Genomic DNA, 27,306 nt, shown 5'->3' with positions numbered 1-27,306 from the left:
CTCAGCTGTTGCGACAGGGGGCGACTCGAATTTTCGCAACGGAAATGTAGCTGTTGCGAATTTCGATTCGCAATTGCTCCCAGCTGTTGGGACTCAAAATATTAGCAACAGATCCGTAGCTGTTGCAAAAATTTTACTATTAGTTGCTAAAATCTTGACTAAGTCAATAATGACTGACCCAAATTTTTACGGTAAAAAATTAGCAACAGAAATAAACTGTTGCGAAACTTTTGCAACAGGAAAAAAGAAGAAAAGGAAAGCCAGTATTCATCGACCTAGTCAGAATCATTTTCCCCATTTCAATTTTATCCTGCAACTACCCCATAAACCCTGCAAATCTTGTAATTCAATCAATCCAATTCTCCACCATTAATATTAATATTGATATGTTCAATAATACATGTTTAAACATCAAAGACATTTTGCAAAGGAAAGGGAAGGAAACAACTATGTTTATCATTTGTGACTACATTTCTTCAAGATTTCAATCAACACTCTTTAACTTAGTTTAGTTTTAGAAGCAAGAGAAAACACATATATACAAAGAATTTAAGAAACTCCTACTTGTAAGTTAATAGCTGATATCAATGTTGAGTTCAACTCCTTTCAGTTATGCAACAACCCTGAAACACAAATACAATACATAATTATTAGATATGGAAAATGCAGAAATGGAGAAATGAAGTAAATAGTGCATCTGGACTAGACATACACATACAATGAAGAGCCGAGAGGTGGTTACCGGTGGTACATGTACATACAAAGACATTAATCTAGAACAATATACCTAGGTAGAAATCTATTTTGTGCACAACAGCTAACATTATCATGTGTAAAGTGTTGGACACAAAGGTCTTACTGTTGGTGTGTCGATACACCAACACTAAATAAAGTGGATTGTTGATGTAACATATCTTTGTCAGGATGTTTGGGAATGAAGGATTTTTTGGCTTAAGAGTAGACATAAGTCACATAATGATATTTTGAAACTAAACTCGGTGGTGAGGCAATTAAAGAGTTCTGCAAAAAGAAAAGGGTGCTTACCATGTCCAAGTGACGAATGCCAAACAAAAAGAGTTCTGCAAAAACAGTGCAGTAACTTCATTTTCTCCTACCAGAACCTGAAAGCAAACCAACATCCACTTAGTACTAGTCGAAAAAACAGAAATGTAAAGGAAAATTGTTTCCGTAAGCACCAGAATTGAAAAGTTGAGTACTGAGGGTCTCAAATGACAAACATAGAAAGACATTGATAAAATTAAAGTAGTTTGAAAGAAACAGCTTAAGGAAAAGTTATCCTTATAATCACCATCATCCTCATGTTTCCACTTACCAGGAAATACATCAAGTAGTTCTGTTTCAAATATGACAATTAAAACGAGTAGTAGGAAAAGTGTGAGCACAAGATCCAAGTTTAGGGAAAGGATTACCTCTATGCCATTTTACATCCTTGGGGTCTTTCTTTTCCCTATAGCTCTCGGAAACATCAAAGCGTAGGTCCTCCATGGATGCTGAAACCTGCAATTGCAAATAACGATATTAGTAAGTATCAAAAATGGAACTGCAGCAGTAATGACTACAATACATTGCTTAAAAGAGCACGTCTTACACTTTCAGATTCATTATCGTCGGTGAAACTTATGTCAATCATCTTGACCTTATCAACTTTAAGCTGCAAATTAGTTCAACCATTAGTAGATGTTAATGATCTGAATTCATCCGTATTAAGAATGGAAATGTATAACAAGTAGTGCTCAGAATATGATTAATCTGTCTTTAGACGTAGTAATTAAACAAAAACATGTCTAAGAAAAAAACCGAAAACAAGCAAGGTATGATGAATCCTTGACTAAAGAAATGCAACCCTATCAGCAGATTAAAGCAACTTTCAAGACATATTTTCTCAGGTACACCGCAGCATACTTGTTTGTGCTTTTTGCAACCTTAGCTCAATACTTCATTACATGCTTATGCCGTTATAAAATTTTGTTCCCAACTTTAAGTTTCAACCAACAGTTTGATAACTTGAGCTTATCTATGATTATTTCGTTATCCAATAATTACGGCTTTTCTTCTACTTCTTTTTTTCTTCCTACACTTTATCAGCAATTAGTTTTTGGGTGTTAAACGTCTGGGGTCTGCCTGGCATGCTAAACAAAGGATCATGTGTATCCAGTAACTTGTTCTATGCAATGAAGCATGAATTGTTATTTAGACAAATAGTATATTCATGTGATGCTAGCCAAATATGACGCATACGTGAAACACCGTAACTACTATGTACCTCCAATTGAAATCCAGCACATCATCCACTACAGGTAAAGTAGATGCCACAATTCATCCTTATAATATGGTAAAGAAAATAGGTAGTGCAAATTGATGGTATTACCTGCACTATATTACAGTGGCTGCAAGTCCAAGTCCTGCCTGATCAGGTCAACAAGTTAGTTGCAATTTTGGGTGATACATTGATGTTAACTCAAAAGTGTGGAGGGATCATAAAATTATATATTAACCTAGCCTCCTTACGCGTCCCATATATAATGGGGTCAGATGGGGTTGATTAAAAGATAAGTAGCTTGTCCACTGACCTAAAACTAATTAAGCAGAAAACCAAGCAGTTTCTGTACCTTACAGATGATCCGGGTGGGTACATGTCCATAACCATCTTTGTCCATGGTGTGTTGAATGATCCTGAAAAAGTTCTTCGTACTGGTCTCCTTCCACAGAGATAGTCAAGCTTCTGTCTCCGCTTGAAGCAGATTGTCTTGGTTTAATCATTATAAAATAAAGTTAGTAAGCCATCAAATTGGCAAGGATTTTCTAGTTTCTTCAAGAAATCTTATCTCAGTGCTACTTCAAAGAGGAAAAATATGAAATTTAAGGAAAAGTTTATCAATCTTACTTCGATTCTGATGTCTTTATGAATGCAGCATGTGACTCATTGTAGCCCTCATTTCATCAAGGACATACCTAAAGCAAGATATATGCATAATGAAAATATGGACGACGGAAACAAAAGAAAAAAGAAAGCATGTGTTTTAGTCTAATCGATGCTTCAAAAAATGGTGTTTAATAAACTGAGATGGCAGCTACCCAGGAGAAGTTCCTGCTATAATAAAGTATTGGGCCAAGGTTGCAAGAAGCACAAACAAGTAGGCTATACAGGGAAAAGAGTAAGAAATAATGAAATTTAGGTACTGACACTACAGTTTTGAAAATAGTATGTGTTAACAAAGATAAGAATCTTTACTGACTTGTGCCAAACCCAGGGATTGACTAAATCAAGAAAATTTCATGACATGTGCCTCAAATCTAAGATATATCTACTGATGCTACTATACATTTGCTTAATGATGAGAACATTTGGAAAATATGCACTCACAGAACTTTCTATTTTGTCCTTCAACACGAGGTCGTCATCAACTAAACTTTGTATAACATATTTAACAGATCGACTGATATAGTAAAAGACACCATATAGTAAGACGTGCAGGGTTCCTTTACATGTTTAAAATCTCAAATTCTAATCAGCAACAACAATCATATTTGTAATCATTTATAACAAATATCAATTTGTGTTCTAAAATATTGTCTAGTTGGAGAGTGATAGACATAAGCCAGACAAGAATTTTCATCGTATTAGTCATTGAGGGGACATAACGCTATTGACCAAAGAATTTGGAATTTACCAGATGCTCCAGGCTTCTCTGTATCCACAGCAAGCCTAATTCCCTATTCATAATCAAGAGGAAATATAAGAAGCAAGTTAAAACCAACCAATGAAGTACATTAATATGTATTCTTTATGTTAGATGACATAACAAGAAATAAATTTGAGTCACATCACCTGATCTGCGGTAATTCCATTTGCTGCTGATCTACCCAGAACATATCGCAATTTCTGACTTCTTTTGGATGGTGGTATTTGATCAAAATCTGCTCCTTCCTAAATCATGCACATACGAAGCTAACCTTTTCTCTGGCCATGGCTGCAGCTGTCCTAGCGGACATGATTTGTGGCAATGCAACATCTGCAGCCTCACTCCCACCAATAAAACTTGGATGTGAAGTGTTTATATAGTCAATCTGCAAAATTAAATTAACCAAATTAAGAAGTAGACACGAGCAATGCAACAAAAATTTAACTTGGGAATAAATAGTGAGAATTTTTAGAATTCAGAGGCAACAATATGCACTTGAATGTCAGCACACCTCCATCTCAATTATGTGCCTAATCATAATATTATCTCAGAAGGCTCGAGTTCGTCTCATAAAAATTCTCCAAAAACTTTATCCATGCGCAGCTCGTTGCCCATACAACTATGACTTATCTGAAATAGCAAAACGGAATCACTTATTTACATTCCAGTGGTGACACGAAGGCTTAATAATGCCAACTTAAACCGTCTCTCTACAAGAGAATAAAGACGATGTGTGATGTACCTTTATTAACTCATCATAAACAAATCTCGCACATTGAAGACTGGGATTTGCAAAATTCGACATTTTTATAAGAAACCAGATATGAACCTTTCATTAACAATTAAAACCGAGGTCAATAGATGATTGCAAAGTCATCTACTTCAATATCAAAACCAACAACACTACCTCTTGCTTATGATGATTTCCACGACTAACAACATCAACAATACTTTTATGACAGTGAGATGAAAGATCCACTCAATCTGAACTGGAATTTGGCAAAAACAAATTAAAACCATTATAAATCATCAACCCAATGTAAGCTTCACTTTGAGAACCCATAAACCCTATAAATCAGTGATACAATTTTTTTTTAAGAAAAAACCTATCAAGACCCTAAGTCCGCAATCACAAACAAAATAATAAACCATCAAAAAACAAAATAATAAACCATAAAAAAACGGAGTTTCGCCCATCAATCACAAAAGCAACCTCAAATCAGATAAATCTGCAGAAAAAAAATCAAAAAATTGTGTGGTGGTTGTTAAGGGATTAAGGGGTTATTGGTGTTGATGATGTTGGTGGTGGTTCTGATCGAAAAAAAAAATGATGTTAGTGGTGAATCTTAAACCCTAGAAATCCTTACGAAATCTCAGATTGAACCTTCCACCTGCAGAAATAGCACAAAAAAAAACCATTAACAAACATAAAAACGAAACCCTAACTATCAAGCTATCAAACCCTAACAGAAATAGCATCAATAATCAATTTAAACAAAGAAATACCAAAATACAGCTCTGGTTCAAAGGAGGGTGAGTTTCAATAGCGAGAGAGTTTCTTCTTCAGATCTGGTATTTTCCTCTTTAGAGAGTGAAAGAGAGAAGAGTGAGAGAGGAGAATGAAATGAAATTGAGAGATATGTTCTAAGGGATAAACCCGTGTATTTGCACATGTGAATTTGGCATGCCAGAAAAATGAAGAAGTGTTTGCAGGTGTTTGCTGCCACACATGTAACTAGCATGCGTGAAAGAACAGCAGTTGCGAAATTCGCAACAGCATCAATCTGTTGCGAAAATTTAGCAACAGAAATTCGCAACTGAAAATTCGCAACAACTACATTTCAGTTGCGAATCTGAGTTGCGAAAACCTGAATTTGGTGTAATAATTAGAAGTTCAAAGTCGACACTGCATCGAAGTTAGTAAGTTACAACAATCATGTATTAACCGACCGTACAATAAAAAACTTCAAATTTCTGCAAAGGAAGTCAGGGGATGCAATGATAGATAATTAGTCGGATTCCAAGTTCCAAATTGGAATGCAATAAACAAATACTACCTCCGTCCAACTATTAGTTGACCTACTTTATGACTAAGTTTAGTTATAAAATTTAGTTATAACTAAATTTAGTTATAAAATAGATTAACTAATAGTGGGACGGATGGAGTAGTTAACTTAGTCATAGAAAGATACATTACCAAATGGTCAGGTAACAATATAAAAATCGGACCATCATTCTTTACCATCCTAAAGAGTTAGGTGCATGAGCAAGCCATTATGAAAATAAGAAAATATAAGAGACGTAAAAAGAATGTGACTGATATAACTCACCCAGACTAACTGCAAAACTGCATCCCAAGACGATGAGCAAAACTCTGATAGAACCTTTTTTATGACCCATGAATGGGAATGACAAAGGGATGAATCCTCTTAATTTAGCATCACGTGCTTTTTAAACAAAAACTTTTATGACAAACCATGCTGCCATGAAGTTAACTAGAACTTTCCTTACTGCATCTCTCTACTACATAGTAGAATCAAATAGAATGAGTTTAGTAACCAGCATTCATGGAGAGAGAAAACGCATAATAATTTCCAATGAGTAACGAATAAACTTGTTCCCGTTAAGGAAAAGCACCATATTGTCTGGGTTGTTATTGAGATCACACCTTAACTGATATCAGTCAATCTCGACTGTACCAAAATCCATACTTGAGTTGAAACGAATGAACTAAACTTAGAGACTTGATAAGTTTTCCTCTGTGAACCGCAATGTCAATTAACAACATGTATTCCGATGCAAACACATAAATTTTTCACTGCTGCTACTAAGATACTCTTGAACAACATTTTGTTGGCACAATTACTGGAGTTTTGGTTCGAGGGAACCTCAAGAACCAACTCTGAAACATGAGATTCATCAACATATATCAAGAATTGAAATTTTAACAATTATTCATTCGTCAAATTCATTTCCTTTATCATTTGATTACGAAGTACAACCCATACAATCAATTAATTTTCAGGGTAGCAAACGACCATCAAGCAAAACAACTAGTTCATGTTAAACTTGCCCTCTGTAGAATACCAAGGCCATCCATTAAACGAAGAGATGTTTAAGCAAAATTAACATAAAGTTCGAATATAACATCCATATGGTTATGTAGATTCAAGCTTCACTTAATTGAAATTGGTAAAGAATCAATATACGACAGTAAATCAGTACCATTACCCGATGAATTCGTCCACTAAATCTTGGGGGGTTGCAACAACCATTCGGAATAGAACTCGGAGAGAAGAGGAAATTCAAAATAACCCTAACTTTGACTGTTAAATCGATCTAGAGAGATACAACTGAGTTACATTTGAATGGATTCATTCAAATCATTATTTTCATCATTAATTGCTTGAAACCGAGAATTTTTAACTCTAGGGTTTGTCTCAGAAAGATGTTAGAAAAGAGAAAAAGAGAGAGTCGAGGGAGAAGAAGAAGAACGATCCAAATTGTTGTCATTAAAGAGGAGGGAAATGCGTTGAACCAAATATACGTTTGGTGTACGAAAGATACGGCGGTACACGAAAAATCCGTGCGGGAACCAAATTTGGCGAGTGTTTTCGGTTTAGGCTTGTTGGCATTAAGAGCAACCACAGTCACGACCAAATTTGGGTACTAAACCCAAATTTGGTCCCAGAAAGTATCGCAGTGGTGAGGAGTAAACCCAAATTTGGTCGCCAAATTTAGGGTTTGAGACCAAATGTGGTCGTCGGCCCAGACTAAAAAAGATATAGTGGGACGGAAGTATTAGGAGCGTATGATATCAGGCGTAAGTTTAATCACCGTATACAATCAGGCGAGCATATAATCACCGTATGAGTCAGGCGCATGTATTAACTCCGCCCCCTTCAAACGCGTCAGACGATGTTAATACTTACGCCTGAAATGGGACGGATGTATAAAGGGCGTATGAATGAGGCGCAGTTATAAAAAACGTCTGGGTTGGGCGCATGTATTGTGAGCGTCTGTGTCTAGGCGTATCTTTAATGTACGTCTCTTGTCCATCTACCCTCCGCGTTTCTTCATTAGCTTCTATCAAACACAAATGAAGTTGCATTTCTCACTGAAGCTGGTTGTTCTTATCGAAAGGAAAAAAATCTGAGAAGGGTTCACAATGGTTGGAATAAAAGCCAGCAGTGGTGATGGTTTTGAAAGCTAGATGGATTTTTGGAGTTCAGGCATGAGTAATGATTTAATAAACTTGGGATAATGATGACCTAACAGCATCAACGGTGGATACAGGAGATGCTGATGTTGCTTCCATTGTTCCAATCGGTTGATGGCTGCATACAAAGGAAGAATGGATCCTCAAATTTGCTCGAGTATGGTACTGGCCGTTGATTCGTACAACTGAATGAGAGATAAAGTTCACGGCAACAGAACGAGATGCAGAGTGTTAACTGGTTGCTCGAGCTGTGCTATTGCCGGAAGATGGAGAAATGGAACAGTGGCGTCAGGGGTTGTTGGCCGATGGTGCTGTGACTGATATGGCATTGCTCGTGTTATGCTCGAGTTTGAGAACTTTTGGAAAGAATGATGGGTTGGCTGATATTAAGCTACTGCAATCGTCGGTGTTGGAAAAAGAAGAGACGAAGAAAGATGTTAGACGAATTGGTTTCACGACACAGACGCAGTTTCTATCTGCGTTTGAATGAGACGCCATTTGTAACTCCGTCCCAGCAAACGCAATTACCATCTACGTCCCGTGCACGGCGTGAATAATACCTACGTCCCATTCAAGCGCGCATTATACCTCCGTTTCATTCAGACGCATATTATGAACACGCTCCATCAAGAAACGTGGATATAAGTTGCGTCCCGCATCAAGCGTGGATATAAGTTCCGCTTCACCAAAATTTGGTATTCTCCCACTGGGCTTGAACACACGGAAAACCAAATTTTTTTGGTTTTTAATCTGGCTTTTGGTATTTGGTCCATCTCATGACTGTGGTTGCTCTAAAGAGGGGGAGATAACCCCATCCAAACTGAGGTTTCCCTTTAACAAAGACATTAAGATATACGAGGACAAATCCGTCATGTTTACATCCTAAATAAAAATAAAATAAAAGCGCGAAATGAGATGTTTAGATTTAGCACATAAATGGTCACCCTAAAATTGGATCGATCGAAATGATGTTGTTCGAGAGAATTCCGAAATCGTCGGAACCAGATTTTGAGAGAATTCTGTATTATTTACGCGTTTTTTTTTCGTTAATGTTTTTTTTTGGATGAATTTCTGTCTGAATTTTCAGAAATTCATCTGTTTGGATTTCGAGGAGGAAGTGAATAATCTTGCTGTACTATCAACAGAACAGGTTATACACTCATCCGTTTTCTGGATGGATAGAATTTATTTGAATTTCTAAAGGTTAGGTTTTTGTAATTAATGATCATTGTGTATAGAAAACTCATTTTGATTTTAATTTAGATTTTGATATGAGAATGAAAATTTTGGAGATGGATAAATATTTTAGATAAATTAGAGAAAATGTCGTCGTCAAATACAAGCTCGATGAATATCTCATCGAGCAATGTATCTCCTCCTCCTCCTCCACCATCGAGTAGCGATGATAATCCAGAAAATTTAATACCTTCGCCATCTGTAATCTTCCGACCTGAATTGGAATCTGCAAGCGCTCCTGAAGTCTCAAACCCACAATCACCACCACCACCAAGTTCTCCGCCTCCTTCTCCTCCGCCAAGTTCTCCTCCGCCAAGTTCTCCCCCACCAAGTTCTCCACCACCCAATTCTCCACCACCTTCCTCACCACCTCCAAATTCTCCACCACCAGCTCCGGTAACTTCACCATCTCCGCCACCCCCACAGACAGATTCTCCGCCTGTTACTCCATCTCCTTCTCCTCCTCCCCCGTTTCCTTCTCCTCCTCCTCCTCCTCCAGTTGTTCCGGACCCATGGAGTCAAAGTGCAAATTCTGTTAGCCCTTCGCCAACGCCAACAACCATCACGTTTGTATTACCTCCACCATCTCCAGGAATCTCCGGATTGTCAACTCCTCCAATACAATTTCCCCCGCCCACCATTAACCCATTAACTCCATTGCCTAGATCACAAACAGGACCTACTTCCCCCCCAGGTTGGTCCGCACCACCTGCAGTACCATCTACCCCTACCCCATATTCTGCCCGTAATCTAACTCCTCCTCACTCCACATCCAATCCTTCACCGAAATCAGGGAACAACCGTGGAGTTGTTATCGGAGCTGCTGCCGCAGTAATGGGAGTAGTAGTTCTTGCCATGGTTGCTTTCTTTTTCTTTATGGTGAAAAAGAAGAGGAAGAGGGGAGGACCCGGACTTGGTGTGCATTATGGACCTACCCCTGGTAATGTCATTGTCCAACCAGGTAAACAATGTACATCTATGTTTATTCAGATGCTTAAATTTGATTGTCTGAAAACTTGAGTTCTGTATATATTTGTAGATGGGTACTTCTATGTCCAACAACCGCAAAACCTGTTAGTAGGTCGATCAGATGGATTGTACAATGGAAGGCCACCACTGTCTCCCACAGTTGAATATCACAATGGAAGTAGTGGACCTGATTCAGGTGTAATAGGACTTATATCATGCTTTAGCTATGAAGATTTGATGGAGATAACAAATGGGTTCTCTAAGCAAAATATTCTTGGACAAGGTGGATTCGGGTGTGTATACAAGGGTAGGCTTCTAGATGGAAGAGCAGTTGCAGTAAAACAGCTCAAGACAGGCAGCAGCCAGGGGGAACGGGAGTTTAGAGCTGAAGTAGAGATCATTAGTCGTGTGCACCACAGGCATCTAGTCTCTTTGGTTGGATATTGCATCGCTGAAAATCAGCGATTGCTTGTGTACGAATTCCTACCTAATAACAATCTTGATCATCATTTGCACGGTAAGTAACTTTGTTACTTTTCTTGAATGTCATGTGCTTTATGTTTCGTGCTGCTTGAAGTTGATGCTTATTGTCCAGGTAAAGGAATGCCTGTGATGGAATGGCCAAAAAGAATTAAAATTGCTCTTGGTGCTGCTCGTGGATTGGCATATCTACATGATGATTGTACGTAGCTTATGCAAACTTGTTTGCTTTTAGTACTTGTTTTCTCAAACATCAACCAAAATTTTGGTCAAATCGTATCGTAGAAAGTGAAGAATATACCAGCAAATTCAAGTCTCGCTATGAGATGGAGAAGAATGTAGCCGGTTAACATAATGCAACTGCCAACTGTTGCCATGTTTATGGAATTTCAGCTATTCCCGTGTACCAACAAATAAATTATATGCCTATATCCAGATAGTTGTAGTGCTTGACAAATTAACTTTCTGCTTTCTTGCGTGTTTGCATTCAGGTAACCCAAAGATAATTCATAGGGATATCAAGTCTGCAAACATTTTATTAGATGATACTTTTGAAGCACAGGTTATTACATTTACTTAACATATATGCTTTTCTTTCTTGTTTTGATTGGCATACTATAATCTAACTTGAAACCTGTTTTAAATCACAGGTTTCAGACTTTGGACTTGCCAAACTAGCAAGTGATTACAATACTCATGTATCAACTCGTGTGGTGGGGACGGTTGGGTAGGTTACATATTTTTTAAGATGAGATCATATTTCGTATCAGGTTGGACACATTTCGGGTTTTATTTTGACTAGCACTACATGATATAACCTCAGCTTCCATCAACTTATAGTCTTCGTTCGATGGGTATTCGTTAATAGCAATTAACAGAGGTCACAATGTAAACCAGGAATCATTGAAAGTACAACATATATTTTGGTTATAAAAAAAGTAATGAAAATATTTCAATTGAACAATATCTTATGTGAAGGATTATCATACCAATGGGCCCAGCTGTTGTGACTTGTTCACCCTTCACTGATAGTCTCTGCTCATCGATAAGCAACATAACAGAAAATATCTGGATCACATCTCCTGATATTCAGTTTGGCTTTCAGGTATATGGCACCAGAGTACGCATCCAGCGGAAAACTGACTGATAGGTCGGATGTGTATTCATTCGGAGTAGTGCTTCTCGAGCTTGTGACAGGGCGTAAAGCCATCGATCCAACTCAGCCTTTAGGTGATGAGAGTTTAGTTGAATGGGTAAGGACTAAGCTTCAAACTCTTTTCATGTCTGGGGTGTCTTACTTCCCTTTGAAACAGGAAACTTTGTTAACAAGAGAAAGAAATATGAATTTTGTTATTCTGTTTATGTGCCTGAGGTTTTTTATTTGAATAATTTATAAAAATCAGTTTACTTGATTTGATTCCTTTAGCCAAAATCATGACTTATATCGTATTCCCTGAAATATTCTTGAAATATGAACCAATAAAGCGTCTTCTTGGTAGACACCAGTTTTTACTGGTGCAAATAAGAAGAAATGAAGCCCTTGTACAAAATTAGATGTGAATTATTGAGTACAATATCAAGTGAATTATTGAGTATAATTACAATTGAGTGACTGCAACTTATTAATATATTTCACTTCTTCATGGAAATGTAATTTCTGTCATCACATTTCTTAGGAATCCGTGAGATGGTTGTGAACAATAGATTGAACATTTTAATAGATGTAGTAAATTATAGTCCTCTGTAATAGCCTAATTGTTTAACTTTGCCTCTCAAGCCATTACATTTTTAATTAAACAGAGGCCCCTCAGTCATCCTTAAAGTGTACACACTCAAGCTCTTTTTCTAGATTGCTCGTTACGTAGAATTGCTCCATTCATTTCTGACAATCCATTATTGACCTGAATGCAGGCTCGACCACTTCTCATTCATGCTCTTGACACTGGAAATTTTGCCGCATTAATAGATCCAAAACTTGAAAGCAGATATGTAGAGACTGACATGTTACGGATGATTGAGGCAGCTGCTGCTTGTGTTCGTCATGCAGCCCCTAGACGGCCTCGTATGGTGCAGGTGGTATTTACAAACTATGAACTTCAACTATGCATAATCACTCTTTAAAGAAATTCTTACTGTCACTTCGCTACCAGCTTGGGCTAGTTTCTTAACTGCCTCCTATGAATTTTGTCTTTATGATCCCATTTTCTATTGGAAACATTGTCTTTTTTACCACATGAATGTTGAGATTTGGAATCTTAATTACGTCATGCTGCTTTTAACTGACAATACGATATCCCTAACTTGGGTTCTACTTAACTAAAACCCAGCATGGCACAAGCCAAAGCATAATACTTCTGTACTAATACTTCATCATGTTTGTTGTCTGCTTTAAATGAGTTTTACGACCCAGTTATCTTGGATTCAGTCCTTGAACTACGGCTCATTTTGAAAGTGGTCTCTTAAACTGACAGCGGGTATTTTTTGAGCTTGAGCCATTTGTCTTTCTCTCCCTCAACATCCCTCCATAACTGTTGTGGATGTAGGCCACATTGACTGAACCACATAATGTGACTTTGAAGTGTCTGTGCTTCCGCTTGTGCTTTTCGTTTTGCCTTACTGCATCATCATAACCACTTCTCATGGAAATGAATGAAAATACTTTCTTGTTTCACTCAGGTTTTACGAGCATTGGATAGTGAATGCGACGGGTTAATAGATCTTAACAATGGTTTAAAGCTTGGCCAAAGTACTGCATATGACTCTGCTGAGTACAGTGTCGAAATTAAGCGATTTCGGAGGATGGCTTTCGGCAGTTGGGAGAGCTCTGATTATGATATATTAGGTGTGGATGGGCAGAGTTCTAATGGTGTTACCGTTGAGCTCGAGGAATCTGGTTCCGTCGAGTTCCCAAGCAGCAGTGATTCGGAAAGTCATCTGATGAAGTCACCGCATTCGAAGCAACGAAACCGTTTGAAACCAAGGTGATTTCTCTGATTTCTCAAAGACTGCAGCAAACAAACAAACAAACAAAACTAAACAATCTCTTGACTTTCCAACGTGGTTAATATTCTTATTCATCAGAGATCTTGAGGAGGGTATTGCACAAAGACATGCACATTAGAGCTGCCCATCTACTGATACTTCTGGTGGTTTGGGTTTACATGGAAAATTTCTGTGACGGGAACTGCATGATAGTGACCTTGAGATAGGGAATAATTTGAAGAATACTAACTAATCGTTGGGTCGACTTGATCTACTAGACATAATCTGTAAACTCGCTGCCTAACAAGTCCATTTTGCACATCTGCGTGTACATCGTTTGTCTGTCAAATTTTTATTTGGCATCGGTGAACACACGAAATCAATGCTACCAACTTTTATGTATTACGTAGATTTTTCTCATATGGTCTTGTTAAAAGAAGAAAGAAAAAAAAAGCATTAGAAGAGACTAATATACATACAATGAATCAAAGATGTATACATAAAATGGAAGAAGAGGATATTCCATCCACTGTAGTAATAGTATTTTTTTTCTTTTTGAAGATAAAGATAACTTTTTTTTTTTAAGGAAGACATAATTTTGACAGTGTCGTGGAAATGTTACTGCATTCCTATCATCTAGTATAACGTTTGAAAGGAAAGAAGGGTACATTATATCATTTTTTTTATGTTGAAGTCATTGGGTTCCTCTATTGGTGTTCGACTGCCTCGTTTGCTAGTTTGTCTTCCGTCTGATTTGCTTCTTGGTAAGCATGTCCTGTTCTTGGGTGGGGGAATTGGAGCATTAGCATTTTGATTTCCTGTACCATGTTTCTAAAGTATCAAGGAGTGGTGTGTTGTTGATGTGTTAGAAGTTCAGGGTTCAGGGTGTGTTGTACGAGTGCTTGTGAATCCTCTTGGAACCAGACCTTTGTCCATTGTTGTTGTAGTAGTTCTAATCTCGTTGCCAATAAAAAAAAACAATGTTTCTGCAGCAATAGTTGTTATTCCTAAAGGTGTCGCCATCGGCATGAGTACTTGTCCAGTGTTATTTTTGCAAATGATTCCTGCCCCTGCAGGTCATGGATGTCCTTTTGCTGCTCCGACAGTGTTGATCTTAATCCAGTCTCGCTGGAGGGCCTCGCATCCAATAAAAATTGTTGTTTCTCTGATATATTTGGATATATCTTGGTTGTGCCGGTGGGGCATCCGGACAGTATAGAATTAGATGTTGTTGTGCCCATTTATATTTTTGTCAAAATTATGCTCACTATTTGTCGTGGAGTGAGTCTGTGCTTTCTTCTTGTAGACCTGCATGTTTCTTACCAACATAAATGCCGTACAGTGAAACTAAATGGCATTGTTGTTGCGGGCGATAGTTTTCTGTTAAGTAACCGTAGTAGTAGCTCCTTGGAAAGTCACCTTTGTTTTGTTTTGTTCGTTTTTCTTTTTCTTCGTTATATATTATTGAGATAAGCCTGGCATTTTTAGGGGTGATCCAAAAGAAATTAGGGGCGACACTAAAAGACAAAAAAGGTCACCCAAACGTAATTCTAAGCTACTCTTTTATCTCTGATTTTTCGAAATGACCAATATGCCCTTATATAATCGGGAGCCTACACCATAATCGGTAGGTTAGAGGTGAATCGGTACCTACCGATTATAGTGTAGATACTTCGGCTAATAATCCCTTTTATAATCGGTAGGTTATCCAACATATATGACTACCGATTATAAGTTGCCCCAAAATGAGTTTTTTTCTAAAAGCCTTCATGTATTGAATTTTGAAACCTGGTATAATCGGAAGGGAATACAACTTAACAACCTACCGACTATAAGGAGTCCCAGATCGAACCCTTGTCATATTCCATAGGTTTTGAGTGTACACAACCAGCCATAACCACTTGGTTCGTGTTTTGGATGCAGCGTTAATCGGGAGTTAAATATATTACAAAACCTACCGATTATAAGTTGCCCCAAAATGAGTTTTTTCTAAAATCCTTCATGTATTGAATTTTGAAACCTGCTATAATCGAAGGGAATACAACTTAACAACCTACCGATTATAAGGAGCCACATATCGAACCCTTGTCATATTCCATAGATTTTGAGTGTACACAGCCATCCATAACCACTTGGTTCGGGTTTTGGATGCAGCGTTAATCGGGAATTAAATATATTACAAAACCTACCGATTATAAGTTGCCCCAAAATGAGTTTTTTCTAAAATCCTTCATGTATTGAATTTTGAAACCTGCTATAATCGGAAGGGAATACAACTTAACAACCTACCGATTATAAGGAGTCCCAGATCGAACCCTTGCCATATTCCATAGGTTTTGAGTGTACACAGCCAGCCATAACCACTTGGTTCGTGTTTTGGATGCAGCGTTAATAAGCCAGGAATCGTTAGGGTTTGTTACTTATATACCTACCGATTATAGGAAGCCCCAAATCGAACCACTGCCAAATTCCATAGGTTTTGAGGGTACAGAGCCGGTCATAACCATTTGGTTCGTGTTTTGGATGTAGTCATAATCGGAAGGTATATGGATTACATAAACTTCCGATTATAGGTTGCCCCAAAATAAGTTTTCTTCTAAAATCCTTCATTTAATGAATTTGAAATCTACCATAGTCATGAGGTATTGTTATTCGTAGATTTCCGATTATGGGAAGCCCCAAATCGTTAGCTTAGACAGGTTTTAATTCGTCCGATTATATAGGAGCCCCAAATTTCACCATTGCAAAAATCTAAAGATTTCTAACTTCTATACTTTAACAATCAGTAGTCTCTTGAGGATCTTGTTACTCCCGATTGTTATAGAAGCCAGATACGAGTTTGGCACATAAACGAACTTAATCGGTAGTGTAATCTAGTTAATAACCTTCTGATTAGGTATTTACAATCGGGTACAGTATAGCTTCCGATTATGTAAGGGCATTAACGTATTCTCTGCGTTTTTGGACATCCCTTAACGTAGTGTATAGGTTGGGAATAAAAAAGTCGCCCCTAATTCCTTTTGGGTCGCTCCTAAAAATGCCAGGGAGATAAGTACAATAGTGTCCATTCTCTTATTTTTTTATCACTCAGTTGTGTTGTTACTGGAGATTTTAACTATATCTGTTTCAAAATAAAAATAAAAAATATCACTGATGTTTACAATCACCAATGAGAAGGCTCTCTCATCCACGAATTCTAGACTAAAAATCAAGAGGATACATCATAAGTTGTTGGAGATATTTTTCTCCAGAAAAAAGCAAATGCTATCCCAAATTATATAAGGGATACTAACAGTTACATGGGGATGGATTTTTGCTAAGGGGGTATTCTTTGTGATGAAATGTCAATTCTTCCTTTTACCCCAATAAAAGCTTAAAAAAAAAAAAAAAAAAACTAAACCATTTTAAGTTGGTATCTCCCATTCTCTCAAAACCGGCTGCTCCTTTTCTTCTCCTCGTCTTACATAATTTCTTCATTTCATCGTCAAGTAGTCGATTCCAAAAAATTTATTCGTCCATTAATTTCCGTAATGTTGTGATTGAATTGTTTAGGTTTTAAATAAAAAATTAAGTCAAATTGAAGAGTTACATAGTAAATGTCGGGATTGGTTTATGTATGAATGTAATAACAGTCGGCATTGTTCTGTGGATGAACCCCAATGCCGACGGTTTTAGTCAACATGTCTTTTCATTTAAAGGAATGCCGACTGCTATGTTAGCTGTTAAAGCACTGCTCGGTCGAACTCGCAAGCGTTGCTATCTCAAGCTTGTTTGTCAAGTTTAGTTGCCAAAACTATAAGTCTTGATTTCTAGTCTACTTATAGATAAGTCTCGGACTAGGATAGTAAGTGTAGTTGAGCTCTAGACTCCACGGCGTTCATCATGGGAAGACGAAGAACTACTCAAGGAACTTGTGGAACTTCATCGATAAAGGTATGTGGAGACTTGAACTTATCTATCACTTAAAAGTATATCTATTCTATCTCCTATCTTGAGACAAAAGTCGTATTGCTATATAGACTTCGATTATACACATTTGCTATTTCGAGCCGAGTTTATCTCGCTTATCTATTTCTCGAAATATGTGTTGGTAAGCTTTCGCTTTGGCCAAGTTCATCTTTACTCGTGACGAAAGTCATGTTGATTATTTCAATAACTTGAAAATCGCTTTGATGAAAAATAGTTTGTGAATAACAACTATATAACATCCTCTAAGAAAGTTTCAATGATTGAAATGAGAGTTTAGAAACATGTAACCATGTTTAGATATAAACATAGTGTGTTATCGCATTTGTGTAAAAGTCCAAAACTGGGAACCCAAAGTATGCGTACCCGTACGCGTACTGGCGGTTGTTGGAAATCCGGGTAAGTATGCGTACCCGTACGCATACTGGCGGAAAGTTCACGTCCGTGAATTTCTGCTGGAGTTTGAAAGTAAAAACAAACTCAATATGGTTACTTAAGTACGCGTACCTGTTTGCATACTTAGGTAGGTTACTTTCTAAAATTGGTTTGTTCATGAACTAAAACATTTATATAATAAAGAATGCAATCTTTGCAAACCGTGGCTATAATGTTCATGAATCGACTCGAGTGAATCAAAACCGATTTTTCTTCGATTGTGTCTTGTATACTTATATCAGATCTAAGCAATTGAACAACTCTCTAACTAGTTCATTTGAGTCATTTGAACTAGTTATGGTGAAGATGAATAAGGTTGATATGAAAGTGCTCATATGGCTAACCATTGGTTAACTATTGTTGAACCAACTAAGTGTACCCAAACCTAAATGAAGTTATATTTCATTTGTGTATAACAAGCTAAGTTCGATCTAACAGTTGAAAGATATTATCTTGAATCTAATCAGGTTTTCATCTAACGGTGAATATTGAATGCTTTGTTACCAATGTAACTTAGATTGCAAACCCTGATTTGGAGACTATATAAAGGAGAACTCTAGCATCTGGGAAACCTAATCCCCACACTTCTTGTGTGATACTAGTTGCATAAACTAGAGTCGATTCTCCTTTAACCTTAGGTTTTTCACGAAACCCTGTAGGTTAACGACTTGAATACTTCATTGGGATTGTGAAGCCAGACCCAAATATTTTCTCTGTAGTTGCGTTATCTGATCTTGTTGTTTCTTTCGTGATTGAGTGCAATAGTAAGATTGGCTTGAGATTTATATCTCCGATAGGCAAGATAGAAAAGTAGTCATAAACACCTTTGTGATTTCAAAATATCTTGTTTTTCTAGTCGATTAAGATTATTATGAGGTGATTGATATTTCTAGGCTATTCTTCGGGAATATAAGTCTGATATATCAATTGGTTCCTGTTCACCTTGATTTATCAAAAGACGGAACAAAACCCGTAGGTATTTCTGTGGGAGACATATTTATCTATTCTTATAGACTTTTCTGTGTGAGACAGATTTGTTTATCAAGTTTTCGACTTTGGGTCGTAGCAACTCTTAGTTGTGGGTGAGATCAGCTAAGAGAATCAAGTGCGTAGTATCCTACTGGGATCAGAGACGTAAGGAACGCAAATGTACCTTGAATCAGTGTGAGATTGATTAGGGTTCAACTATAGTCCAGACCGAAGTTAGTTTGTAGTATGCTAGTGTCTGTAGCGGCTTAATACAGTGTGGTGTTCAATCTGTACTAGGTCCCGAGGTTTTTCTGCATTTGCGTTTTCCTCGTGAACAAAACTTCTGGTGTCTGTGTTATTTCTTTTCCGCATTATATTTTGTTATATAATTGAAATATCACAGGTTGTTGAATCGATCAATCGGTAAATCCAACCTTTGGTTATTGAGTGAAACTGATTGATCTTTGAACATTGGTCTTTGGTACCGCTCAAGTTATTTCTCTTGTATTCAATCAGGGTCACAAATTCATATTTGCTTGATTGTGGATTGAATCGAGAAATTGAGATATAACTCTTAGATATACTTTTTATTAAGATTGAGTCTGACTGTCTAGTTGATTCTCTTAAAAGTATATTGGATTTAGTCCATACAGATTGTTAAACGAAATATTGGGTGAGGTTGTTAGACCCCCGCTTTTTCATTAGTCAACTGGGTTTTTTTCATGTTAGGAATCGATATAGTCGATTCAAGTTATATCAATGCCAATTGTTGGTTATTTTCGTCGGCATTGTTTCAAAATTTAATTGCAACGGATTATATAGTTTTCAAAATTGCATTTCTCTGCTCCGAAATTGACCATAGTCGGCATTATCGAGAAATACTTTTTAATGTGAGTGTGAACTTTACCTATGTCGACTCCTTGTTGACAATACCGATTGTACCTAGATATTAGGGGAATGTTGATTGTGGTCTGGCGAATCAAACATACAAAAATGACATAAATCAATTGATGACCAAGAGTTTGATTGTCTACGAAAGGTTGCAATTGGAGGTCATTAAAAGCAATGTAAGCACCTTCTTCTTGGTGAGATGAGGATTTCCCAACATCAAATTCCTCACCAAAATCTCTCGTATCACTCAAATCTCCCAAAATCCTCTTTTTCTACACTCCTATTCTATAACTAAACTTAAAAAGATAAAATCAAAATCAAAATCTTAATCTTAGCCGGTTAATCAATTAACACTTATTTAGTTCTAATTTATTAAGGGTAATTTAGTCATTAGTAAATTTATTTGGATAAAGGATTCTTCAAATTACTTCACAATATATATATATATATATATATATATATATATATATATCTTTTTCGAGTATCTCTCAATTTGTGAGAGTAGCCCTGAATGTGGGTTCTAAAAAAACCTCGTACTTGATTTTACAAAAATAAAATAACCCTTATGTATTTACATTTATAAGACCCTTTTTATGATTTAAATACTCCTTCACTTCCACCTTCACATCAAGAACAACATACCATCACTCCAAAGTCCAAACCTCCAAACTCAACGCCGCCATCACCATCATTGTCGGGTGTCACCCATTATAATTTTACGGAAGAAATACAAAACATAAGGATCTTGTAAATATAACAACCAACAGCTTGCTAGCTTATAAAGTTTTTCCCGCACGACAACATGAGATAAAACATGATGTACATCCCTTTGTGTACTCTTTGATTTATACCATTCCAGTAGATTTCTAGTATCTTTCGATCGATTTTTTTACACTTGGTTTTCTATATGGATTTTGAAATTTTACTTTGTCGATCGATTTGATGGAGTTTGACAATTTGAATGGTTTATCTGAGTTTTCTTTTCTTTTCTAGATCTAGATTTATTTTTTCTTAGTTTCTTTGTCTCTCCAAAAGAGAAACAACTGGTGGATGGTGTGGGGAAAAAGTTAGGTCTAAAATATAACTATCAAGGATAGTATGATCATTTTATTTTCTATTAAAATTCCCTGGTATAAATATTTTTTAATTAGGGGCTTGGCGACATAGATAATCCTTGAATGGATCCTGAGCCTAATTTCTACAATTTAAGAGGTTTCCTTAGCCTTTATTGATTTGTTGCTATTTTAAACCACAAAAAATGGCCCACAATTTATGCATCATCATATCCATGGATCGTTTTATTTCCCGTAATAGTTACTCCATCAAACTTAAAAAATTCTTTTCGGCAGCCCAAAAATCTAAATGTACAACCCGTCGCCTTTGTCAATAAAAGTCAATGGTTTTTTAGGGTGTCGACCGAAAAGGTCTAACACTATAAGAGGTTTGACTACTTAATTAACATTAATTCAAGCAATTAAACATTCATTTCTTCAATATCCGTCTTCATCCAACACCACCAATAGATTCAGGGTTTGAAATTTTAGTTGATTTGAATGTTTGTTATATAAATTGGTTATAATGGACATAATCTATATATTGTTAGATTTAATAAATAAAAGGGAGATGATTTTCTAGGTTTCGTTTGAGTTTAATGGCAGCTTATTTTTCAGGGGTTTAGTGAAGAAAAAAGATTCGTTGAAACTGTATGATTAAAGGTTGGATTATCTTTCTCTGTGTAATTTATGTAATTGATTGATTGAGTTTTGTAGGAATAAAAGAAAATGGAAATGGTAAAGTTGGAGAAAACGAAGCAAATTTAAAAGGTAGATTTAAATATTTATCTTTTATATTTAGAAATATTAACATTTAATTGCAACTCAAATATGTTTATACTGTAGTTTTAGAGCACTGCTTGGTTAAACTCGCAAGTTTTGTTATCTTACGGTTGTTGTCAATGTTAGATGCACAAAACTATATCTTGATCTCTAGTCTACTAAAGTCAAGTCTCAGACTAGATTGAAGTTTGGTAGTTGAGTATCAGACATCGCTACATAACCCTCGATGATTGAAGATTAGAGATCAAACGAAGAAATTTGAAGAACTTCATCGGCAAATAGGTATGTGAAGCCTGAATCATCCTATTTATTCACGTCATTTACCATTCTATCCTATGAGACTATGTCGTATGATTTTAGTTGATTTTATATTGCAAAGAATAAATGTTGAGTTAATCTTGTATTGATAAATATCTTGAAATACGATTCAAACAATGGATGTTCTAGATCCTTGACAATCTTGGTTGAGAACAATTTATTGTTCGAACTATTTATTTTTTTCAGGTTGATCATTTGGAAATTACCCAGAAGATGATATTCATTATGTACGGCGATTGAGAATATTTCAAATTACTGGAAGAGAGTTTTCAGAACTACTGAAGTTCTGGACACAGGGTAGGTACGGATACTCTAATGATCTGACTTCCGGCATATGTTAGGAATACAAACCCAGGACGCGTAGCCAAAGGTTCCGAGTTCGTGAATGGGAGGGAGGTGCACATACCCGGTACGCGTACCCCAACAGCATGATTTCACATACTGGTCTATAGTTATGCATACACCTATACATACCTACCCAGTATCGAACTAAGCAGATGCTCATAAACTATTTTCACAAATTTGTTTCGCATTGCTACAACTCTCATAAACAGTTCTAAGACAACTTGTTCAGTAAATCACTTTGTGTTTGTAAAACCATGGTTTAAGTATTGAGTGTTAGTATACACAGTTTATGCTTGTAAGTTCATAAGGAATATTTGCCATGAATTATCATCGTACATGGTTCCAGTACCCTGGAACATAGTGTATATTCTTCTGTGTAATTTCAAGACGAACTTCTCACATGCTTACATAAATTCCTAATAAAAATTTCATCTAAACTGAGAAAGTGTTTGCTTGAATTTCAAGTTCTCTTAGCTCAAAGTTATCTAGAGCCTTGAAAATGTATAAATAGAGAGACTCATACATGATACTTTTGTGTCCTAGTTTCTTGCTAGAGTCGTCCTCTATTAACCTAGTTTTCCTCTGATAAACATAATTATGTTTACTATTTAAAGACTTCACTTAGGGATTCATAAAGCCAGATCCGACTATCTTTTACCTGAAAATTTGTGTATCCTGGTCTTGTTCTTATTGATTGTTGAGGTTCTTGTCAATCTCCGATCAGGAATGAGATAGATAGAAATCACAAAGTTCTTTTGGTCTCAGATTTTGTGATTCCTCAAGATAGATGTCTAAAACTATTCTTCATTGATTTATTTAGATTGTTTTTGATAAATGGTTAATAATCCAAGTTTTTCAGTTAACTGAGTGTAAGTGTTCCAGAGTCGTGAGGTTTTCTGGACTTTGTATGTTCCAAACATATTTCCAAACCTAGATTTAAAGATCAAAAGGGAAATCATATAGGCTTATTTGTTAGAGGCAGATCAGCATTAAAAGTCTTCACTTAGGTTGAAGTAACTCTTAGGCTATCAAGTATTAAAAAAAATTACTATTAGGCTGTAAAGGATGTCAACAAAGGAAATAAATTGCGTAGATCCTTACGAGGTTCGAGAAACGTAAGGAGCACGGATGAAGCTGAATTGTTTTGAGGGTTAATTCGGTCTCAACTACATTCCAGTCTGAGTATGATAGTAGGCTATTGTCTGTAGCGTCTTAATATAGTTTGGTGTTCAAGGATGGACGAGGTCCCGGGGTTATTCTGCAGGTGCATTTTCCTCGTTAACAAACTTCTGGGTTCTTATGTTTTTCCTTTTCCCCATTATATTGTTTTATCTTTACAAATGGGAAAAACACAAGTAGTATGTATTTAATCTAGGTAGTTTAAGTACTTATTAATTTTGATCAATAACGAGACTTGTTCTTGTTGAATTCGTATCTTGAAAGATAGATTACATGTTTGATACTTGTCAGAATTTAGATCCTCTTGACTTGGATACGATTAGATTGACATTGGATATTGATTTGTGAGATCGTCCAAATACTCTTCTACACAATAAGGTTCACGGACTTATCAATCTAGACATATTGATTGTGGAATATATAAGAGAGAACTCTTTATACATATTGTTCAAGGATTTTTAATTAGATCTACTTGCAATTATATTAGGTTTTGTCCATACAGGATGCCGAACAAAAAAGTTGGTTGTATACTTGGTAGCATCTCTTTTTAAATTGGTACCAGAGCAAGCAAACATCGTTAGACCTCACAAAAAAGTCTGTGTTTGTAAGCGTTCTAAACCTATGACCACGTATTAATATTGCTCCCTCTGGATTTAATAATGCCAAGTGCTTAGGAATTACCTCAAATGATCCCTCCTTAGTTGATTCTTCTGAATCCAGAAGTGACTTGTTATATCCTCAGTCTCTGAAGATATGCTCTTTAATCTTCCTAAAGATTATATTTAAGAATCTAAAGAGAAACCTACCAGAAATTGTAATGATTCATCTAATATTATTGAACATCAAATCTATGTGATAAACGACCTTCGGGAGAAGTATGTAAATGTGTTGAATCTCTTAACAGATAACGTGATCTCTGTTGAATCATAATCATACAATATCAATAATCTCATTTCATAATTAAACCTAAATAGAGAAAGGGTCAGTAATCTTGAATATACCGTCAGAAAAAATATTGCACGAGAAAAAAAAAACAAATGATTGAGACTCACTCCTCTGAAATGGATAACCTCTATTTGTTAAAGAAAAAAGTTCGGTTCATGAGCAGTGTAGTTCATTGAAAAAGGAAAATTATGAATTAAAGTGCAAACTTAGCTCAATATCTGATAGGGTCTCTGATATTTTCTCAAAGATACTATCAGATAATGAAAAAGTCGGTCATGCTTCAACTAATAAATGATGACGAAATACGCGTCAAAAAAATCAGCACCAAAGAGACCTTCTAAATGAGATCATGTGATAAACACCTCTTCTGGTATCTCGCAATTTTATCCATTGCGGCAAAATGGGTCATCTTGCATCGGAATCAATAGAGTCTGTTCAGTCTAGTATAGGATTTTGGTTATATGACCAAACCAGTATAACTAGTGAGCTTAGAGACTATTTCTCTAAAATCACGAAGACCTCTAATCCTGATAACCTTGAATTCTTTTTTGATGAATTTTTAAATCCTTGTATCACTGATGAGGATAATCTTATTCTGCTTGAATCTTATACCGTTGATGAGATTATAGATGTTCTCTTTCAGATGCAGTCATGGACCTCTCCAGGTCCAGACGGCCGTTCACCTGGTTTTTACCAGCAAATGTGGAATGTGGTTGGGGTCAGCATTGGTTATATGGTTAAAGCCTTTTTTTTATTTCTAGGCACTTACTTAAGCAAATAAATAATAATTTCATTAGTCTCATACCTAAATATGAATCCACAAAGAGTGCTTCTGACTATAGACCTATTAGTCTTACTAATGTATCTTACAAGATTATTTCTAAGTTGTTGGCCACTAGATTGAAAAAGGTGATAGATAAATTCATAAGTCCTTACCATGAAACCTTTCTCTCATCTAGGTTAATAACTGATAATATAGTTATAGCCCATGAAATTATGGACACTATGAAAAAGCATAGATCTAAGAAAGGCCTTATGAAAGTCAAACTTAACATGTCTAAGGCCTTTGATAAATATTTGGGAGTGCCTCTTTAAGTTCAGAAAAACAAAGTAGAGAATTTTTGGTCATTTGTCTGAAAATTTTGGTAGCAAGTTGGCTTTATGTAATGGTAAACACCTAAATTGGGATGGAGGGACTGTTTTGGCTCATATTATTTTAGGGACTTTAGCCTCTCACCATTTATTTATTTTTACCGTACCTAAGGTTCTTACTGATGAGCTTGACAGATTTCAGAGGAATTTTGTTCTCAATAAAAAATAGAATGGTATAAGGATTAGTCTTAGTAAGTGGAAAAAAGTGGCACAACCTAAAGCTCTATGTGGTTTTAACTTTAGAAAAACAGAAGTGATGAATAATGTTCTCCTTGCTAAGCTAGCATGGAAAATGATTAATGGAGAAAGTACTTTGTGGGGTGGAGTCATGAAAGGTAAGTATTCATAATCTTTTGTAAAGACATATAGATTCCAAGCTGGAAAACTCCTTATTCCTCCCATTATGTCTATTCTTCAATGCAAACTGTTGACCAGTAAATGGACCATGACACTAAGTTATGGAAAATAGATATCTTAACTTGTTTGTGTAATGATGAAACTGTTAGAGATATAATGAATATTATAATCCATGTTTCAGGTAAGGATCATTTGAGATGGGCCTCAGCTACAAATGGGATATTCTTGGTTAAGACAACTTATAAAGTCATTGACTCTATGTTAGAGCATAGCTCGGTTGAACCCACCAAGCGTTGGTATGTCAAGTTTGGTTGTCATATTTTAGTGAATCAAAACTCAATTAAATAGTCGCTAGATTATATACTAGAGTCAACTTCGTATAGGTTATACTATAAAGTTTAGGATTATGAGACATACAAGTATTACTCGAAGACTTGAAGAATGTGAAGAAGTAACAAGCTACATCGACGACATCATCCTTCCTCTTGAGTTTAGTAATATTGTGACTTGAACTGTTTCATTCCTAACGTATCTTTCAAGCCGTGCTATATTGAAAACATAACTGCGAAGCTGTGAATGATAATACTCTAGTAAACATAGTGTTAAGGAATTAGAATACGAAGTATAATGCTTATCTTTTGAACTTTGTATATAAGACATCGAAATAATCGTATGAATGCTATTGTGATTATGTGTATGGGTATAGGTGAAGATTTCGTCCTAGGAAATAATGTTTACATTCGTTTAAAGGAAGTATATTCATAAACTTGTTTTGTGAATCGAAAGGGAAATCGCTGGGCTTATTGGTATTGTTATTCATTGCATATCTTTGGATTACCAAGATGTGTGATTAGTTGAACCGATCATAATTTATTATGTATCTTGGTAAAACTATTCACAGTGCCTGACTTATGTATTGGTATGACTTTTATTAGTGCAACCGATCCTAAGTAATCACCTAAGATGGTATGATCGATATTTGTAATTGGTGTGACCGATCCTGGTAATTGGTGTAACCGATCCTAGTAATTGGTGTGACCGATCACAAAAGAGTATGTAATCAATCCTTGTAATTGGTGTAACCGGTCCTGGTAATTGGTGTAACCGATCCTGGTAACTGGTGTGACCGATCACAAGTAATACCATGAGAATATGGTAACCGGTCCTGGTAATTAACGTAACCAATCCTGGTAACTGATGTAACCGGACCCAGTAACCATATTAACGTAGAACCAATCCTTGTGTATGGTAGAACCGTAAACCCATGATTAATGTATTGATATTTGATCAATCATATAGTTCTTGGAAGTCAGATGGACCAATT

The 27,306-nt window shown here is 36.2% G+C and overlaps 2 protein-coding genes across 7 annotated transcripts; one reads left to right on the top strand and one right to left on the bottom strand.

Annotated features, from left to right (window-relative positions):
* Positions 1-326: 326 nt before the first annotated feature.
* On the bottom strand, positions 327-7,146 carry LOC113293599. 5 transcript variants are annotated; one of them, XM_026542190.1, is made up of 15 exons: positions 6,936-7,146; positions 6,373-6,606; positions 6,035-6,227; positions 5,211-5,286; positions 4,612-5,095; positions 4,447-4,533; positions 4,216-4,334; positions 3,851-4,089; positions 3,693-3,735; positions 2,631-2,767; positions 2,390-2,423; positions 1,610-1,672; positions 1,431-1,518; positions 1,045-1,121; positions 327-623 (listed from the first exon to the last, which is right to left on the bottom strand). In XM_026542190.1, the coding sequence occupies exons 8-14, from the start codon at positions 3,892-3,894 to the stop codon at positions 1,102-1,104; spliced, it is 429 nt and encodes a 142-aa protein (XP_026397975.1). In that variant the 5' UTR covers positions 3,895-4,089; positions 4,216-4,334; positions 4,447-4,533; positions 4,612-5,095; positions 5,211-5,286; positions 6,035-6,227; positions 6,373-6,606; positions 6,936-7,146; the 3' UTR covers positions 327-623; positions 1,045-1,101. The 5 variants fall into 5 exon arrangements, with proteins under 5 accessions (XP_026397975.1, XP_026397977.1, XP_026397974.1 ...); XM_026542192.1 differs by lacking the exon at positions 6,373-6,606; XM_026542189.1 differs by having other exon boundaries at positions 6,035-7,146.
* Positions 7,147-8,968: 1,822 nt separating this feature from the next.
* On the top strand, positions 8,969-14,581 carry LOC113300064 (proline-rich receptor-like protein kinase PERK8). Of its 2 annotated transcripts, none has more exons than XM_026549215.1 (9): positions 8,969-10,099; positions 10,199-10,645; positions 10,724-10,810; positions 11,100-11,170; positions 11,259-11,335; positions 11,714-11,861; positions 12,520-12,681; positions 13,285-13,589; positions 13,690-14,581. In XM_026549215.1, the coding sequence occupies exons 1-9, from the start codon at positions 9,247-9,249 to the stop codon at positions 13,727-13,729; spliced, it is 2,190 nt and encodes a 729-aa protein (XP_026405000.1). In that variant the 5' UTR covers positions 8,969-9,246; the 3' UTR covers positions 13,730-14,581. The 2 variants fall into 2 exon arrangements, with proteins under 2 accessions (XP_026405000.1, XP_026404999.1); XM_026549214.1 differs by having other exon boundaries at positions 8,969-10,120.
* Positions 14,582-27,306: the final 12,725 nt, after the last annotated feature.

Source organism: Papaver somniferum, chromosome 7 (genome assembly GCF_003573695.1).
Source record: "Papaver somniferum cultivar HN1 chromosome 7, ASM357369v1, whole genome shotgun sequence".
Taxonomy (NCBI): Eukaryota; Viridiplantae; Streptophyta; class Magnoliopsida; order Ranunculales; family Papaveraceae; genus Papaver; species Papaver somniferum.
Note: the sequence above shows the minus strand (reverse complement) of the source record. Positions and strands in the feature narration are given on the sequence as shown.

Bases quoted from the DNA above. Each gene is read 5' to 3' on its own strand.
- LOC113293599 (XM_026542189.1), bottom strand. From the start codon at position 3,894: ATGTTCTGGGTAGATCAGCAGCAAATGGAATTACCGCAGATCAG. The intron at 3,736-3,850 runs GTGATGTGACTC...GATTATGAATAG, and splicing joins ATGGAATTACCGCAGATCAG to GGAATTAGGCTTGCTGTGGA. The intron at 2,424-2,630 runs GTACAGAAACTG...CTGATCAGGCAG, and splicing joins CCACCCGGATCATCTGTAAG to GACTTGGACTTGCAGCCACT.
- LOC113300064 (XM_026549214.1), top strand. From the start codon at position 9,247: ATGTCGTCGTCAAATACAAGCTCGATGAATATCTCATCGAGCAATGTA. The intron at 10,121-10,198 runs GTAAACAATGTA...ATATATTTGTAG, and splicing joins TAATGTCATTGTCCAACCAG to ATGGGTACTTCTATGTCCAA. The intron at 11,336-11,713 runs GTAGGTTACATA...TTTGGCTTTCAG, and splicing joins CGTGTGGTGGGGACGGTTGG to GTATATGGCACCAGAGTACG.